Genomic DNA, 15,814 nt, shown 5'->3' with positions numbered 1-15,814 from the left:
AACATGGAGGTAATCGTGCAGGGAAGGCACTGATTAGCATTGAATCTGGGAGCGTAATAAGGACCATTGGGACAGAATGAGAAGATTAATGCTATATTTGTTCATTCAAGAGGACCACGAAGATAAACTCACTGACTTTGAGATATTCCAGAGCATGGTATCATTTTTCACAGAACAGGAAGGGGGCATCACTTATCAGGGATGTGTAAAACTCGATTTGACAAGACACTAATGGTTACGGTTTGTACAAGCAGCTACTAATCCCAGGGCATCCAGTGATACCTTGTAGAACAAACAGGTTTTTCTTTTCTAAAGGGAGATGCTTTGAATGATCTCACAGAACCACTGGGTTGGAAAAGACCTCCAGGATCATCAAAGTCCAACCATTCCTATCAAACACTAAACCATGTCCCTGAGCACCTCATCCACTCGTCTTTTAAACACCTCCAGGGAAGGTGACACAACCACCTCCCTGGGCAGCCTCTGCCAGTGTCCAATGACCCTTTCCGTGAAATTTTTTTTTCTCTTGTCCAGCCTGATCCTCCCCTGGCAGAGCTTGAGGCCATTCCCTCTTGTCCTGTCCCCTGTCACTTGGGAGAAGAGGCCAGCTCCCTGCCCTCCACAACTTCCTTTCAGGTAGTTGTAGAGAGCAATAAGGTCTCCCCTGAGCCTACTCTTTTCAAGGTTAAACAACCCCAGCTCTCTCAGCAGCTCCTCATAAGACGTTCTCCAGCCCCTTCACCAGCTTCGTTGTTCTTCTCTGGACATGTTCCAGAGCCTCAACATCCTTCTTGCAGTGAGGGGCCCAGAATTGAACACAGTATTTGAGGTGTGGAAAAGCATTATATCTCAAAAAGCATTATCTCATTTGCCACTAACCCCTCTGAAAAGCTTGGCGAAACACATGGGTAGCGAGAATCACCCTGCAAGTTTGCGTGTGTCTTCCCACATATACTTCTCAGGTGAACAAAGGCCTAAGGAAATGTCTCTCACCTTCCTGCAAGTGCTCCTTTCAGCTGGGCAGGGCTGGTCACACTGCCCCATCTGTAGCTCGGCAGTCAATGTGTCCAAAGAGGCACTGCAAGCAGCCACCAGTGTGTGCCACTGGCCACACTGCAGCCCTGACCCTGCAGCAGGTCAAACACGGGAAATCTCCTTGCCAGGGACAGCACAGGCCACTTGCCCAGCCTTGGTCATGGGAAGGGCAATATGCCACTTTGTGAGCAAAGTTCAGCCCATGTACAAGCCTGGATGCCAAGGTTTATTCTTTATCTGCATGCTGGGTATAAATCAGGCAGTTAAAGTAAAAAAAATTTTGAAAATAACTGCCTCCTTACCCTTACACACCATCCCCTTCCAGCAGGGCTGAAACTCAGTCCGGGAGACAGAAGAAATGGACCTCCATGAAAAATGGAGCCTCTGTTGCTCCATCTTCTCTGCTCTCTGCTCACTAGGCAACTGGAGAAGTGGAGTGTTGCCTGAAGAAGATTAGGTGATAATACACAGCATTCATCGTCTAAGGTCTAGAATAATACCCCAGAGCTTGCATCAAGCAGAGCAAATACACTGCCCTCAGACTGGAATACTGTGGCTTTTCCGCCAAGTTGAAGGCAATGCTTTTGATGTGAATGCCTGGTCCCCTGCCACCTTAATCTTCCAGAGCCCTGGGTTTGAATGTGCAAGCTGTAGACTGGAGCTGGGTCACAACCTTTTCAGTTATCCCTGAGGAATTTTACTCACCCAGACAATGAAATGATCCAGACATAGCAAAATTTCCCTAAAGAAATCCCTTCTTTCTAAGGAATTCTTCTTTCTAAGGAAACAAGACAACAATTCCAGCCCCTCATACTTAAGCTTCCTCAGACACAAACACAAAGAAGTGGCCAAAACAAAGAAGGGAAAGAAAGTCTCAGAGCAGCAAGGAGCATATATGTGGAGTTACATCATGCAGCAGGAAAGCTCTTGGCTTCAGGCTACAACTACCAGCACTTAAATGGCAGGGGCCACTCTAGCATGGAGATGGCACCCTGCCAGGCACCATCTTCCTGATCGATTCATCGTTGGGAAAACAGCAACAGACTCCACCATCAAAACCATCTCTGGACAGTATGGTGCTAGAGGCCAATCTGGCACCTCTCCAGGGCCTGTCAAACGCTTCCTCTCTCGTCTGACCTGGCAGATGGACAGAAACTCCTTGTTCTGCCCCTCCGATGCTCGTGCCAAAAATGCCTTGCCCCGGCAGTGGAGTGATGAGGAAAGAGTGGCTAAGGGCAGTGTTTCTGATGGCAGGAGGAATGCAGCCCACGAGTTCCTGCGTTAAGACAAGTACATCTCCCCATCAAAGGCAGCCCACCCTTGTCATCCCACTCTTGCTTCCTTCTTATCCAAGATTTTAACATCCTCTTCTTGCCTCCCCCAACCATTTCAGGCTTAAGTCTTACTCCTGCCACAGGTATCTCTGCAGCAAGTCCTTCCATTACCTCCCCAGGTCCCCTTACAGACAGAGAAACAAAGAAGTTGTTTCTGGCTATAGAGCATCTTTGAAGCTATTGCTGTTTCTTGAAAACTTTCATGTCGGGGAAAAAGCCGATTAAGCATAGGAAGCTCCACCAAGCATCCATATCCCCCAGGCCTCTTGATCCTGTCTCAGGACTCTGAGTGAAGAACAGGAATGGGATCAGGAGGAACATGTACTGGCTAGGGACAACTAGCAGCTGGTGACTAAAAGCCATTCAATCGGTCCTTCTTTGCATGGAGCATAAGATGTGCAAATCTTCTCCTGCTACCAATGAAACCCAGCTGCTTTGCCTTGGTGTTTTAATCCATTTCTCTCCATGGCTCCTTCAGGCTGGTTTGTTGCTCTCTGCATTGCAAGGCTCTCCACAGAGATACAATCAAGAGGGGAAAAAACCCAAATCCATATGCTTACAGCTTTACTGCTGTGTAATGGGGCTGCAGAATGAAATGAGGGAAGGATAAAGGAGAAGTAACAACAAGAAAAGTTGGTTCCTATGGGATCCATTACATAGTGTCACAGTATTTAGAGAAAGTGGCTAGAGGTCCATCTCCGCAACAGCAGTTGACAGGATACAGCCAAGGGAAACACTGCACAGAGAGCCATCCTGCAGAGCCCACACAGAGGTGAATGAGACGGGTTATAACAAGTCTTTCAACCTCACGGTTTTCCTAGTACACTGGGCATTTTCCTCGGAAGCACTGGCATCCTCTTCCCAGTGAGACAAAAAACAGATTCCAGTTTTCAAGCGGTGTTAAGTTTCTTCTGCCCAAATATTTGCTTAGCTGCAAACAGCGCAAATGTGGAATCTATCTATAGCTGAGCCAAGGAGACACCAAATCCCTCTATAGGCATCCACCCCAGACCCTTTGTCCTTCCAAATATGTTGGTCTGAGAGGAGCCTCCAAATTGTTCCAACTAGTCCCCTCAATGTGCTCCAAACAAGGTGTGGGTGCTTCAAGACGTTCCACATATGCAGACTGGGGGGGGTCTTGTTTTCCATCATCATCTCTCACTGTCAATCTATATCAAACCCACTGCCCCAAGCAACCACAGGCCCAGTCTCAAAACCGAGAAGTACATCATGAAAAGGGAGAGTGCTAAGGAATAGCACAGGTAGTAAGAGTTCATAGGAGCTTTTAGGAACGTCACTGCTGGTTTGTAAAGCAGAGAATGGACATAGTCACTCATTACAGTTGGCTGATGTCTTCAGCCCAGATCAGAACTGGAGCACACTTGAGAGAAAGTAGTAAGAAAACATCATGCAATTGCTGCTTGTGCTGCAGTTATCTGTGCTTTAATATCGATAGAACAGAAGCCTTCAGGCCTGTTTATCTGCCATTTGTCTGTTTACTGCTGCAAATACCTAGGAATTACAGTCAGAGCCCCGCAGATGAAAGCAAATAAGCCCCTGTTCTAACCAGCTCACATCTAACTTAGCATACAAGCTGTGGCAAAATCTACAGCCTCTGGGAAAGTCTAGATGTATATAAACTCATGCGTGCCTCCCAGATGCAGCTTTGGAAGGAACTATGCTTCACAGCATAACAGCAGTCTGCTCTTTTCTTTTGCTGAACTTGAAGACAATGCTGTGAGGGACAAATCTCTTTGAAGGAATGCCATTTTTTCATAGGTTAGCTTAGACATCATAGTACAGCAGAAGCTGACCCCCCTGAGAAGACTGATGCAACCCAACTAAATAAGGCATTTCTGGGAACCAATCTCATCTAACTCACAGGATATGTGGCAAAAACACAGCCTAGTTAATAGGAGTCTCATGAACCTGGAAAGACACATCTAGCTGAGATTTGTGACAAACTCTCTTCTGTACAAAGAGAAACATTCCCCAGCTCATGTAACACCACACAAGAAAGATCAAAGGTGCCCCAGTGCCTCCTGATGGGTAAGCAGCTGTACTAATAACAGCAGCTGGAAAATGCAACAGGAGACTCTCAGCCAGTCCTTTCCTCTTGTGCTGGGAGCAGAGCTGCCTCTCAGGCAGCCCCCTGTTAATTACCGGCAAGGAATTTGCACTCTGGCAGATAAAGTCATTCTCTCAGCTACAGTGCATTTGCACAAAGCAGCTCGGATCTGACAGCAGCTCCATCTGAGAAGCAGCATCAGGGTGCCACACACAAGTATGTGCTACGTGACATTGCTTCTGCTTCAGAGCTTATGCCACGCATGCTGCTGTTTAGAAGTTATGGTCCTTTCAAGACAGCTGGGGGGTGTGGTGCTTGAACACTCCTACACGGGGCATTTGGCCAGCAACTTCAGCACAACACGAGGTGCCTCAGACAGAACTGCTTGGTTCATCTCCCAGACTCTGATCCCCAGCACAGCAGCTGCCTGATGGCACAGCATGCACCTCAAACCCCAGGCTTTGCATAGATGAGCCTTTGCTGCATGCCCTGGATAGAATCACGTTTTCCCTGCCTCACCATATGCTTATTGCCTTGAGGCACAACTCCAGAAATGCCTGGTCTGGCACTCAAGGGCAGGATTTCAAACATGAAGGTGTTTGTTACTCCCAAAACAGCTTGAGGAGAAAAATGGATGGATTTTTTCCTTCCACTAGAGGCTGAAGGTGTGCCTGCTAGATTAGACCTGGAAAGTTAGTTTGATTACACTAGTGGGTTACTGGGTCTTACTGCACAAAGCCAGGGCATATTAAGAACAGCCTGAGCTAATCACCTGATCGGCACCACAATGTCTTTTCTTTCCACTGCCCTGGACAAATTATCAGTAGGAGGACTGATCTATCCACTAAATCTCTTATCGCTCAATTTCCAAGGCAAATGATTCCTCTTAAAATGATAGCTTCCAGGCCAAATACATCCTATTACATTAGGATCTCAACTTTCTTTTATTCCATTTAATTTATTATGACAGCAGTTTTTACTCCTCACCACTGCAGAAATGTAGGAACAACCTATCCAAAGCAAGCTGACGATGCCAGCCAGCCTCTGTGAACAGGCAAATGGGAGGAAGTACACTAGGCTTTATGAAGATCAGTTGAACTCCTGGCTCCATCTTCATATGCCCTGGGGCACATGAGCACTCTGCTGACAAAAAGGGTACAGGACTTAGAATCATAGGATAGTTCGGGTTGGAAGGGACCTTAAAGATCACCTAGTTCCAACCCCCCTGCCATGGGCAGGGACATCCCACTAGATCAGGCTGCCCAAGGCCTCGTCCAACCTGGCCTTGAACACCTCCAGGGATGGGGCATCCACAACTTTCCTTGGCAACCTGTTCCAGTGTCTCACCACTCTCATGGTGAAGAAATTCTTCCTTATATCAAGCATAAATCTTCCCTTTCCAGTTCATACAGTCTCCATCTGGACTTTGAGCCACTGACCACTACTCTCTGAATATGATCATCCAGTCATTTTCTTATTCACCAAATGATCCACCCATCAAACCCGTATCTCTCCAATTTAGCGAGAAGGATGTTGTGGAGGACTGTGTCAAAGGCTTTACAGAAGTCGAGATAGATCACATCCATTGGTTTACCTGTGTCCACTGCTGCGGTTGCCCCATCACAGAAAGCCACTAAGTTGGTCATAAAGGATTTGCCCCTGGTGAAGCCGTGCCGGCTGCCATTAATCACCTCTATGTCCTCTAGCATAGCTTCTATGAGGATCTCTTCCATGATCTTCCCAGGCACAGAGGGGAGGATGTCAGTCTGGTAGTTCCCAGGGTCGTCTTTTTTTACCCTTTTAAAAAATGGGCACAATGCTACCCTTCTTCCAGTCACCAGAGACTTCTCCTGATTGCGATGACTTTTCAAATATCACAGAGAGTGGCTTGGCAACCACATTGGCCAATTCCCTGAGGACTCTGGGATGCATCTCTTCAGGTCCTATAGACTTATATATGTTCAGGTTCCTCAGGTGGTCTAGAACCTGATCCTCCTCTACTGTGGGAGGGGGTTTAACCCCCCTGGTCACCATCTTGCTGTCCCATGACCCACGAGGGATGAGGAGAGTGATTATCAGTGAAGACGGAGGCAAAAAAGTTGTTAAGTACCCCAGCCTTCTCTTCGTCTGTTGATATGAGGTCACCATTCCCAATCATCAATGGGGGTATGTTCTCTTTAACCTTCCTCTTTTGGTTGACATACTTAGAAGGGGTTGAGTGTTGCCCTCGCTATCTGCATAAGCAGTCAAGTTGGATCAAGAGGATCCCTTGCCTTTTCTTCCCCCCATAGCATCCCTTTTCAGCTTTTCACACAGAAAAATTATAGAGGGAAAAGGAGATGCAGTGAAAAAAATTAATCCCAGGGTTACAACAGATGTAGACACTGCAAATACTGCTATTAGAAAAGGTTATTAATCTGCCTCCAGATGCTTGTCATCGCTGTGTTGCTCAGGGTTTACAGCCCCCTCAGATCTGTCAGTAGATCTCCTTGCAAGAGGAGAGCCTCTAGCCCTCCTCCTCTAGCCCTTTTTAGCCAAAATGAGACAAATGAAATTAAACTTTTTATATTACTCTTTCCAGAGGCTGCCTCATTTGGCCAGAAATGGGTTAAGAGAATAGTTACAGGTCCCAGGGATTAATATGAACAGCCAGAAAACTGGCAAAGAGCAGAGGGCAGGCCAGGGCAGTGACCTCTCCTCTTGGCAAGGCAGGATTCAGAAAAAGACTTCTGTCCACAGTAATATACTCACTGCTGGTGTAAACCTCTTTGCTAACAGCTACAATTCATGGTGAAACTAATTTTTATGATGATTCTCAATCAGGTTTAAATCAAAATGAAAACAAAAAAAACGCCTCAGTCGTATTTTGAAATAAGTATCCTGGTGAGACCTGTAACAATGCTGGTATAATTACAGTGGTACCATCAGTGGAAGTGCTCCCGCATGCCACCCTTCAGATGCCATGGACATGATCAAACAGTAATTGGACTCCTCTCCACGCTAACTAGGTAACTTACTCCAGCAGGCTATGAACAACTGATTAACTTTTAATATATTCATCAGACATTTCGAGCCTCTCCCTTTTCCTTTATCGTGATGGATGCTTCCCAATCCCCACTCCATCTGCTTTGGAAAGCCCCAGCTGAGAACATAAGTAACTGAACCTCTCCAGCATCCCTGTTAATATGAGTGAACGGCTGCCTCATTGAGAGTTTGACCCAGGAAGAAAGATATAAAAAGGGCTGTCTGAAGCTGGTAGTTGGCTTCCATCCGAGGAGTACAGTTCACCGTCTATTGCTCTTGTGACTATTACTGAACTGGGCCAAGAAAAGCTCCCCAAGTTTTGGCACGTCTCAGATTTTCCAGTCTGCACAAAGTCATGCCAGGAACATTTACTGAAGCAGTTTCTTTCTCTCTTTAAAGACTCTACTTATGCACCCAACAATGTTGTAGAAATGAGTGTTGTACAAAAAGCCCAGTACCGTTCAGATATAGTTTTGCTGATGAAAGGATTGGAAGCTTAAGACTTTAGTGTTAATATTCGAAACATACTGCATGGCACAAAGTGCAAACAGCAGCAGAAACAGAAGAAATAAAGAGGTTACCACTTCCAAAATCTGGAAGAGGGAAAACCACACAGGAAAATGACACACTGATATTACTAAATGCCAGTGATGCTGGAGAACAGTAACAAGAAACGTTTACAAGTGGGCAACCATCAAAGTCATCTCTGAAATGCAAGCAGCTCACCTTCAGGCACAGCCCATTCCCTAGAAAACAAGAAGGTCTAAATATCCCAGAGGGTGAGATACTGCCTGTGAGTGGACTGACGGTCACAACTTGGCAGCTACTAGCAGCAAGGAATCAAACTGAACTCCAAAACAAAAGTAGTTTGAGGTGTCAGTTTTCCCTGTAACCAGACCCAAACCTGACTCATCACTCTCACATTTTACTGAATTGAACCAAAATGTTCACTGGTTTGACACATGGACAGCTACCCCTAAAAACAGTCAAATGATTAATTTATCCACTCAAGCATGAACTGGCCTTTAAAACCATGTTTTGAACATTTCAGCTGCACATTCTTCTTACTTTCAGTTTGCAGATAGGGACACTGAGGCAGAGAGACATGACAGTACTTACACTTTGGAAGCCATCCAGGTCCTCCAAATTAGAGTACGTTAGGCAAAAAGCAGGATTGAGCACTTCGACTGCATCAACATAATGTTAGTGGCACCAGTGAAATCAGAAACCAAGGACTAAAGACATCTTGGCTATGTTCCTCCTGGTTACTGACTCCAAAATGCTTTACTCAGACCACTGCCAGATCACTATTTAGCTGTTACTGTAATTCATTTTATGGATGCACTGCTGTGCACTTCCTTCCAAGAGAGGTTTTGCTGTACATCGACCAGAAGTGGTTAAAGTTTACTTAGGGTTCCTAAGAAAATGAATAAACCCAGTCTGGCTTTTTCAGGACCAGAAGTGGTTAAGGTTTACTTAGGGTTCCTAAGAAAATGAATAAACCCAGTCTGGCTTTTTCAGGACAGCACTGGAGAGCATGCATGGAAATGCTGACTACATAAGTATGTCACGCTTTGGGAAGAAAGTGTATTACAATATTATCATGTACAAGCAGATGTGAAGAGCGAGCTCACGCTCTAGGCTCAGTCCTGCTCCCCTCAGCTGTCATGACAGCCATGACTAGAACTAGCTTGACATTATTGGCTTACAGTCGCCTTCTCTCACCTCTGCTCCTCACGTGCCCCGGCGTTCGCATTGTTCACCCCTTCAGCAAGCAGCTGGCAGTCATGGGGAGTTTGCCAAAATGCTTTGCTTACGGGGGACAGAGCAATAGTGATGGGCTTCACTCTAAACCCCACTTCGCTGCCATAACCCAGACAGTGTGGTCCATGAGTGGGAGGCAGAAAAAGAGGGAATGGAGGGAAATCAGATGTTTTTATGCATTTTTTCGTGCAATGCTCGAGGGTGGGGCTCGCCATCTGGGAGAAATATGTAGGGAGAAAAAATGCAGGAGGGGAGGATGAGCTGCCCCCCGCCTCCTGAAGCGGGATTGCTTCCCTCTGAAAAGCAGGCTCGGCCTCCCTCCCCAGCCCAGCTTGAGTTCATTTTCCTCAAATCACTTCCACATTTCCCCTGCCGTAATGATCAAATATTTTGTTTCTGACCTCACTTTTTTTACGGAGGCCACCACAAGCGGGAATTCAGGCACCGCTTATTTTCTGTCAACAGAGCTTTCATGGTGTGTGGGGGGGTGAGCTGGGGGCTTTCAATGTCATTGCAGGAAAAGAAGGGAAAGGAAAAAAAAGAAAGAGGGAAGATAAAAAAAAAGAGAGGGGAGGAAAAAAAGAGGGGAGAAAGAAGAGAGAGAGAGTGGAGGAAAAAAGAGAGAAAGAGAGGGGAAGGAAAAAAGAGGAGGAAAAAAGAGAGAAAGAGGGGGAAGGAAAAAAGAGGAGGAAAAAAGAGAGAAAGAGGGGGAAGGAAAAAAGAGGAGGAAAAAAGAGAGGAAGGGAAACAAGAGAGGACAGGAAAAGGAGAGAGGGAAAAAGTGCGAAGGGAAAAAAGAGCGAGGGAAAAACAGAAACAGAGGGGGAGGAAAAAAGAGAGGGAGGGGAACAAGGGAGGAAGGAAAAACAGAGAGGGGGTAAAAGAGAGGGAGGGATAAAAGAGGGTGGTAAAAGAGAGGGGGAAGAGAGTGTAGAAGAAAGAGGGGGGGAAAAAGAGAGGGGAAAAGGAGAGAAGGAGGGGGAAGAGGGGGGGAAGGTAAAAAGAGAGAGGGAGGGAAAAAGAGGGAGGGAGGGAGGGAGGGAAGGAGGGTAAAAGAGAGGGGGAAGGAGGGGAAAAGAGGGAGGGAAGGAGGGGAAAAGAGGGAGGGAAGGAGGGGAAAAGAGGGAGGGAAGGAGGGGAAAAGAGAGAGGGAGGGGGATAAAGAGATAGGGAAGGAGCGAAAAAAGAGAGAAGGAAGGGGGGAAAAAGGAAAGGAGGGGAAAAGAGAAAGGGAAGGGGAAAAATAGAGAGGGAAGGGGAAAAAGAGAGAGGGAAGGGGAAAAAGAGAGAGGGAAGGGGAAAAAGAGGGAAGGGAAAAAAGAGGGAAGGGAAAAAAGAGGGAAGGGAAGAGAGAGAGAGGGGGAAGAGAGAGAGAGGGGGGAAGAGAGAGAGAGGGGGGAAGAGAGAAGGGGGAAAAGAGAGGGAAGGAAAAGAAAGAGAGAAGGTGGTAAAAAGAGAGAGGGAGAAAGAAAGAGCAGGAGAGGACAGGGATGCCAAGGGAGCAGGACGGGAGTCGCGGGGTGGAGGGGGGCGGCGGCCCCGCAACTTCCCTCCCGGCCCGACTGCTACTTTCCCTCCATCCCGGCGGCTCCGGGTGTGCCGGGAGAAGGGGCGCCGCTTTGGGAAACGCCAGAAAGGCCCCCCAGCTCCTTCCCCATCCTCCCTCCCCTCCCCTCCCGCCCGGGCTCCGCTCCCACCTCTGCCCGCAGGCGGGCGACGGCCAGCAGGGCGCAGAGCAGCGGCAGAGTTTTCCAGATCTGGAAAGAGAGGGAAGAAGATGAGGGGGGAGAGTGGGAAAGGCGGTGAGAGCGGGGCCGGGGGCGAGCGGGGCTGCAGCCGAAGTTGCTCGCCCCGGCTCTCACCATGCTGCGGGCGGTGCGGGAGGCGCCTTTCCCCGGCTCCGGCTTCGCTCCTTCGCTCGGGAAGGGAAGGGAGAGGAAAAGGGGGAGGGCTCCCCAAACCCCGACCCGCCAGCCCCCGCGGCTCCACCCCCGGGCCGACCCCCGGGCCGCCTCCTCCCCGCCCCGGACCCCGCAGGCCCCTTTGGCTCCGGCTGGAGCATCGCAGCTGGCCCCGGGGTGTCCAGGGATGGGGCGTCCCCCACCTCCCTGGGAGATCTTCTCCCTAATTTCTACTCTAAACCTCTCTACTCTTTTAGTTTGAAACGAAGGAAGGAATAAAGCATGATGTTTAAGGGAGTGAATTAGCTTAAGTAATAATAAGAATCGAATCTCGGCCAGCCTGCAGTAAGAAAGGATGCGATTGTAATAGTTTAGCTTGTTCACTAGTTGAAACAAGCAACAAATCAAGCATTGTGTATCTTAATCATAGAATCATAGGATCATAGAATCACTAGGTTGGAAAAGACCCACCAGATCATCGAGTCCAACCATTCCTATGAATCACTAAACCATGCCCCTCATCACCTCATCCACCTGTCTTTTAAACACCTCCAGGGAAGGTGACTCAACCACTGGAGGTGACTTAACCACCGCCCTGGGCAACCTGTTCCAGTGCCCAATGACCCTTTCCATGAAAAAGTTTTTCCTGATGTCAAGCCTGAACCTCCTCTGGTGGAGCTTGAGGCCATTCCCTCTTGTACTGTCCGAAAGAAACTTATCTCCGACTGATGCTCCAAGCTGAGGAAAAGACCGAAACAAAGAACAAACCTGAGCTTGCCAAGAGGACACAATGAGGAAGGAGATAAAATAAAGAGCATCAGAGGATTCTGAAAACACAAAGGAGCTGTAATGTACATACAGGGGGGCTGATAACATGTGATAATGAGTTCTATGTATGTTTAACCAATATTTCCCAGAATACATAACAAATATTTCCCACAACCTATATGAATATGTATGTTTAACCAGTATAAAAATCCTGTAACCAGCCTCAGTGGACACACACATAAGGTGAAATAACTTCCCGTGTGCGTCCGACATCGCATTAAGAAACACCTGCTTAATAATCAAATTGGCATTGATTATTGAGTTTGGTCTTTTCACGGCATCAAAAACCATAGACCCTTTTTCTGTTGCCACAAGCACTGCTAAACTGTATGCCAGGCTGCATGGAAACCAGAGAGGCCAGCAGAGCAAGGGAGGGGATTTTGCCCTTCTGCTCTACCCTTGTGAGACTCCCACCTGGAATACTGTGTCCAGTTCTGGAATCCCTGACATAAGAAGGATATGGAGCTGTTGGAACGGGTCCAGAGGAGGGCTACAAGGATGATCAGAGGGCTGGAGCACCTCTGCTATGAGAACAGGCTGAGAGAGTTGGAGTTGTTCAGCCTGGAGAAGGCTCTGGGGAGACCTTATAGCAGCCTCCAGTACTGAAAAGGGCTACAGAAAACCTGGGGAAGGACCATTTACAAGGGCATGGAGTGATAGGAAAAGAGGGCATGACTTTAAATTTGAAGAGGGATGATTTACATTAGACATTAGGAAGGAATTCTCCACAGTGGGGGTGCTGAGTCACTGGCACAGGTTGCCCAGGGAAGCTGTGGATGCCTCATTTCTGGAGGTGCTCAAGGCCAGGTTGGATGAGGCTTTGAGCAGCCTGGTCTGGTGGGAGGTGTCCCTGCCCATGGCAGTGGGGTGGAGCTGGATGGGCTTTGAGGTCCCTTCTGATAGAAACCATTCTGTGATTCTATGATCTTTCTTATAAATCCGCTTTAAGTACTTAAAGGCTGCAATAAGGTCTCCCCAGAGTCTTCTGTTCTCCAAGCTGAACACACCCAACTCCCTCAGCCTCTCTCCACAGGGGAGGTGTTCTATGCCTTTGAACATTTTTGTGGCCTCATCTAAACCCACTCCATCAGGTCCATGTCCCTCCTATGCTGAGGGCTCCAGAGCTGGTTGCAGTATTCCAGGTGTCGTATAATGACAGCAGAGTTAAGGAGCAGAATCCCCACCCTCATCCTGCTGGTCACACTTCTTTTGATGCAGCCCAGGACACTGTTGGCCTTCTGGGCTGCAAGTGCACAGTGCTGGCTCATGTCCAGCTTCTCAACCACCATTTTTAGGCCACTGGAGGCTGAGGGTTATCCAGGGGACCATCTCAGGACCCCAGGCCCAGCAAGTGCCTAGGTGGGAGAGAGAATTTGCCGCCCTACGCAGCTCAGAGAGGAGATGGGCATTGGGAAGACCCCCAAGCCCTGCAGTGGTTGAGGGCATAGGAAAAGCAGGGGCATCCCCCCTTTGAGGGGGTTGCAGCCATCCCCCATGTTGTTACAACAGTGAAGCATTGGAACGGGCTGCCCAGGGAAGTGGTGGAGACTCCATCCCTGGAGATGTTAAAAAAAACGTGTAGACGTGTCACTTTGGGACATGGTTTAGTAGACACAGTGGTGTTGGCCTGATGGTTAGACTCGATGATCTTAGAGGTCTTTTCCAAGCTCAATCATTGTATGATTCAGTGATTCTAAAACAGGGGAAACTAGTGACAGGGTGGCTTCTCAGCAGGCAGGGGACAGTAGAAACCCACAGCCCCTGTGCTCCAGCCCGGAAACTATGCCAAAATCCTGGCCATGGCTGGAGGTGTCATTTCTGTTGGGATACGAGAAGGTTTAAAAATAAAGGTTTCAAGCCCATAAGTGCTAGAATCCAAATGGCATTGGCTGAGCAGAACAGGCAGATGGGACCTTAAAGGTCATCCACTTCTACCTCCCCTGCCATGGGAAGGGAGCTTTCCACTCGATCAGGTTGCTCAAATCCTCATCCAACCAGGTCTTGAACAATGCTGTTGGTGCTTATTTACATATAAATACCTGTGATCCTATCGTTTAATCTCTTCCTCTCTGAATTCCAGAAGCCTCTGGTAGCTAGAAGATAGGTTCAGACAAAGAGACTGATTGTCCTATGCACATACAGAAATCCCTGTTACAGCAAGCAACCACATGACACTAGTTGTCAAGGGCTTTTTGTCGAGTTTTGAGGTTGGTTGTAACCAAAAATGACACCGCTGCTTTTGAAATCTCATCTCACTCTGTCACCATACATACCCATAGGCCATCTGTCTCCTTGCCATGCTTCATTCTGTGCCCTCAGTGCAAGCAGGTGCCATGGGAGATGCTGGCCTGTGTCCCCTCATTGTTACTAACATCAAAGATTATTCCAGCATCCTGCTGGAAGGAGCAAATTCTAAGGAAACGTTACCCTGGTTCAGCCCACATCTGGTCTGTTCACAGCAGCAGTGCCATTTTTCTGTGCTTCCTCAGGCTCTGCTTCCTCACTCTGTTTTGGTTTTAGGACTATTATTACTAATGCATTTATAAAGCATTCTCGCTAGCAAGTTCTGCATTAATCTATGAGTGGTACTAGCCTACAAGTGTATCCTGAAGAGATGTCTAATTATTTCACTGCTAATGCTGAACAATGTGATTTTCATTGCAGGGCTGGTTTTTTTAAACCCCTTACCTTTCTCAATGTGCCTCTTTGTTCTGGAATCACTGATTGCCTTGCCTCATGACAGAGTGCAAGCGGAGTTAGGGCTGTACTCAGCTGGTCTCTGTTTCCAGAAGCATCGCAGGAACAGGCTCACCCTAAGTCACCCTGATGCAAGTGCCACAATAAGAAAAAAAAATGAGTGGCAAATGATAAATACATTTTAGAAGATTCATTCTAGCCCAGAATTTCTGGCCTCTTGACCCCTGGCTCTAAGCAAACGGTGCTAAAGGAAGAGGTTCTCTATTTTCAGAGGGTAAAAGTGATTCATGCCACTCTTGGGAATAAAGCAGTAGCAGGGGTCTCCTGGCTCCCACTCTCCTTCCCTGATAACATGGGCAGTCACCTCCTGTAAGTGTGATTAGCGATTGTGCTGGATTAGATAGGTCACCATGAGTGTTAGGGTTTTTTTCCATGTAATCAAAGAACTGAATACAAAACACAAGGTAAAGGATTAATCCTCCATTCTGTGCTGCCGTTCAGGTACACGAAAGCGTATTTCTTTGAGTTAGGTTTTATCATGTGGAAATGGATAGAGGTAAAAACCTAAAAGCATCTCTAATTCTAGCATCAGAGAGTGTTACTACAGGAGGAGAGGTGCCCTAGAGGGGTGACAGACATTTGTACAGCTACCCCTTTGAATCAGAAAAAACTTTTGTGTGCAGACAAAGCCTGAGTGTCTCTGGTAGACAGGGGGGAACAGCTTCAGCCTTCGCTGCAAAGATGATGACAGTGACAGAGCTGGAGGTGTTTATGGAGTGTGGAGGTTGGTTATGTCAGGAAACTTATCAAGGGAGGGAAAAGGTGTGTTATCTCTTCTGTAACAGGCAGCACAAAGCACTCCCAGCACACACACAGCAGAGCCTTAACGCTGTGTACAAAGGAACACTTTTTGTAACCAAATACACGATGTCTGACAAGCTGTTTACTTTTATTCCAAACTTTCACCATTTAAAACTGCAAAGGAGCAGTGTGTACTACGTAAGTGCATATGAAATAAATCTGCTGGCAGTCGTTGCTCTTTCATGATGGACTCGTAACAGGGAGCTTGAATCAGAAGCACTAGAATAAGGGGAAAGTAAATGCGTTTACAGTTGTGGTTTCAAGCTGTGGCCATAATGGATATGGTAATTCATCATTGCTAG

General features: G+C 47.5%; 1 protein-coding gene across 1 annotated transcript in view; it reads right to left on the bottom strand.

The window, feature by feature from the left end:
* Positions 1-11,145, bottom strand: part of FSTL1 (follistatin like 1) — a 57,075-nt gene extending 45,930 nt beyond the window's left edge. The window contains exons 1-2 of the mRNA XM_069866865.1: positions 11,088-11,145; positions 10,923-10,982 (exon numbers count right to left, since the gene is read on the bottom strand). Of these exons, the coding sequence (XP_069722966.1) occupies positions 10,923-10,982; positions 11,088-11,090 (63 nt within the window). The 5' untranslated portion in view covers positions 11,091-11,145. The remainder of the gene's footprint in view (positions 1-10,922; positions 10,983-11,087) is intronic.
* Positions 11,146-15,814: the final 4,669 nt, after the last annotated feature.

Source organism: Phaenicophaeus curvirostris, chromosome 1 (genome assembly GCF_032191515.1).
Source record: "Phaenicophaeus curvirostris isolate KB17595 chromosome 1, BPBGC_Pcur_1.0, whole genome shotgun sequence".
Lineage (NCBI taxonomy): Eukaryota > Metazoa > Chordata > Aves > Cuculiformes > Cuculidae > Phaenicophaeus > Phaenicophaeus curvirostris.
This window is presented reverse-complemented; position numbering and strand designations above follow the sequence as displayed.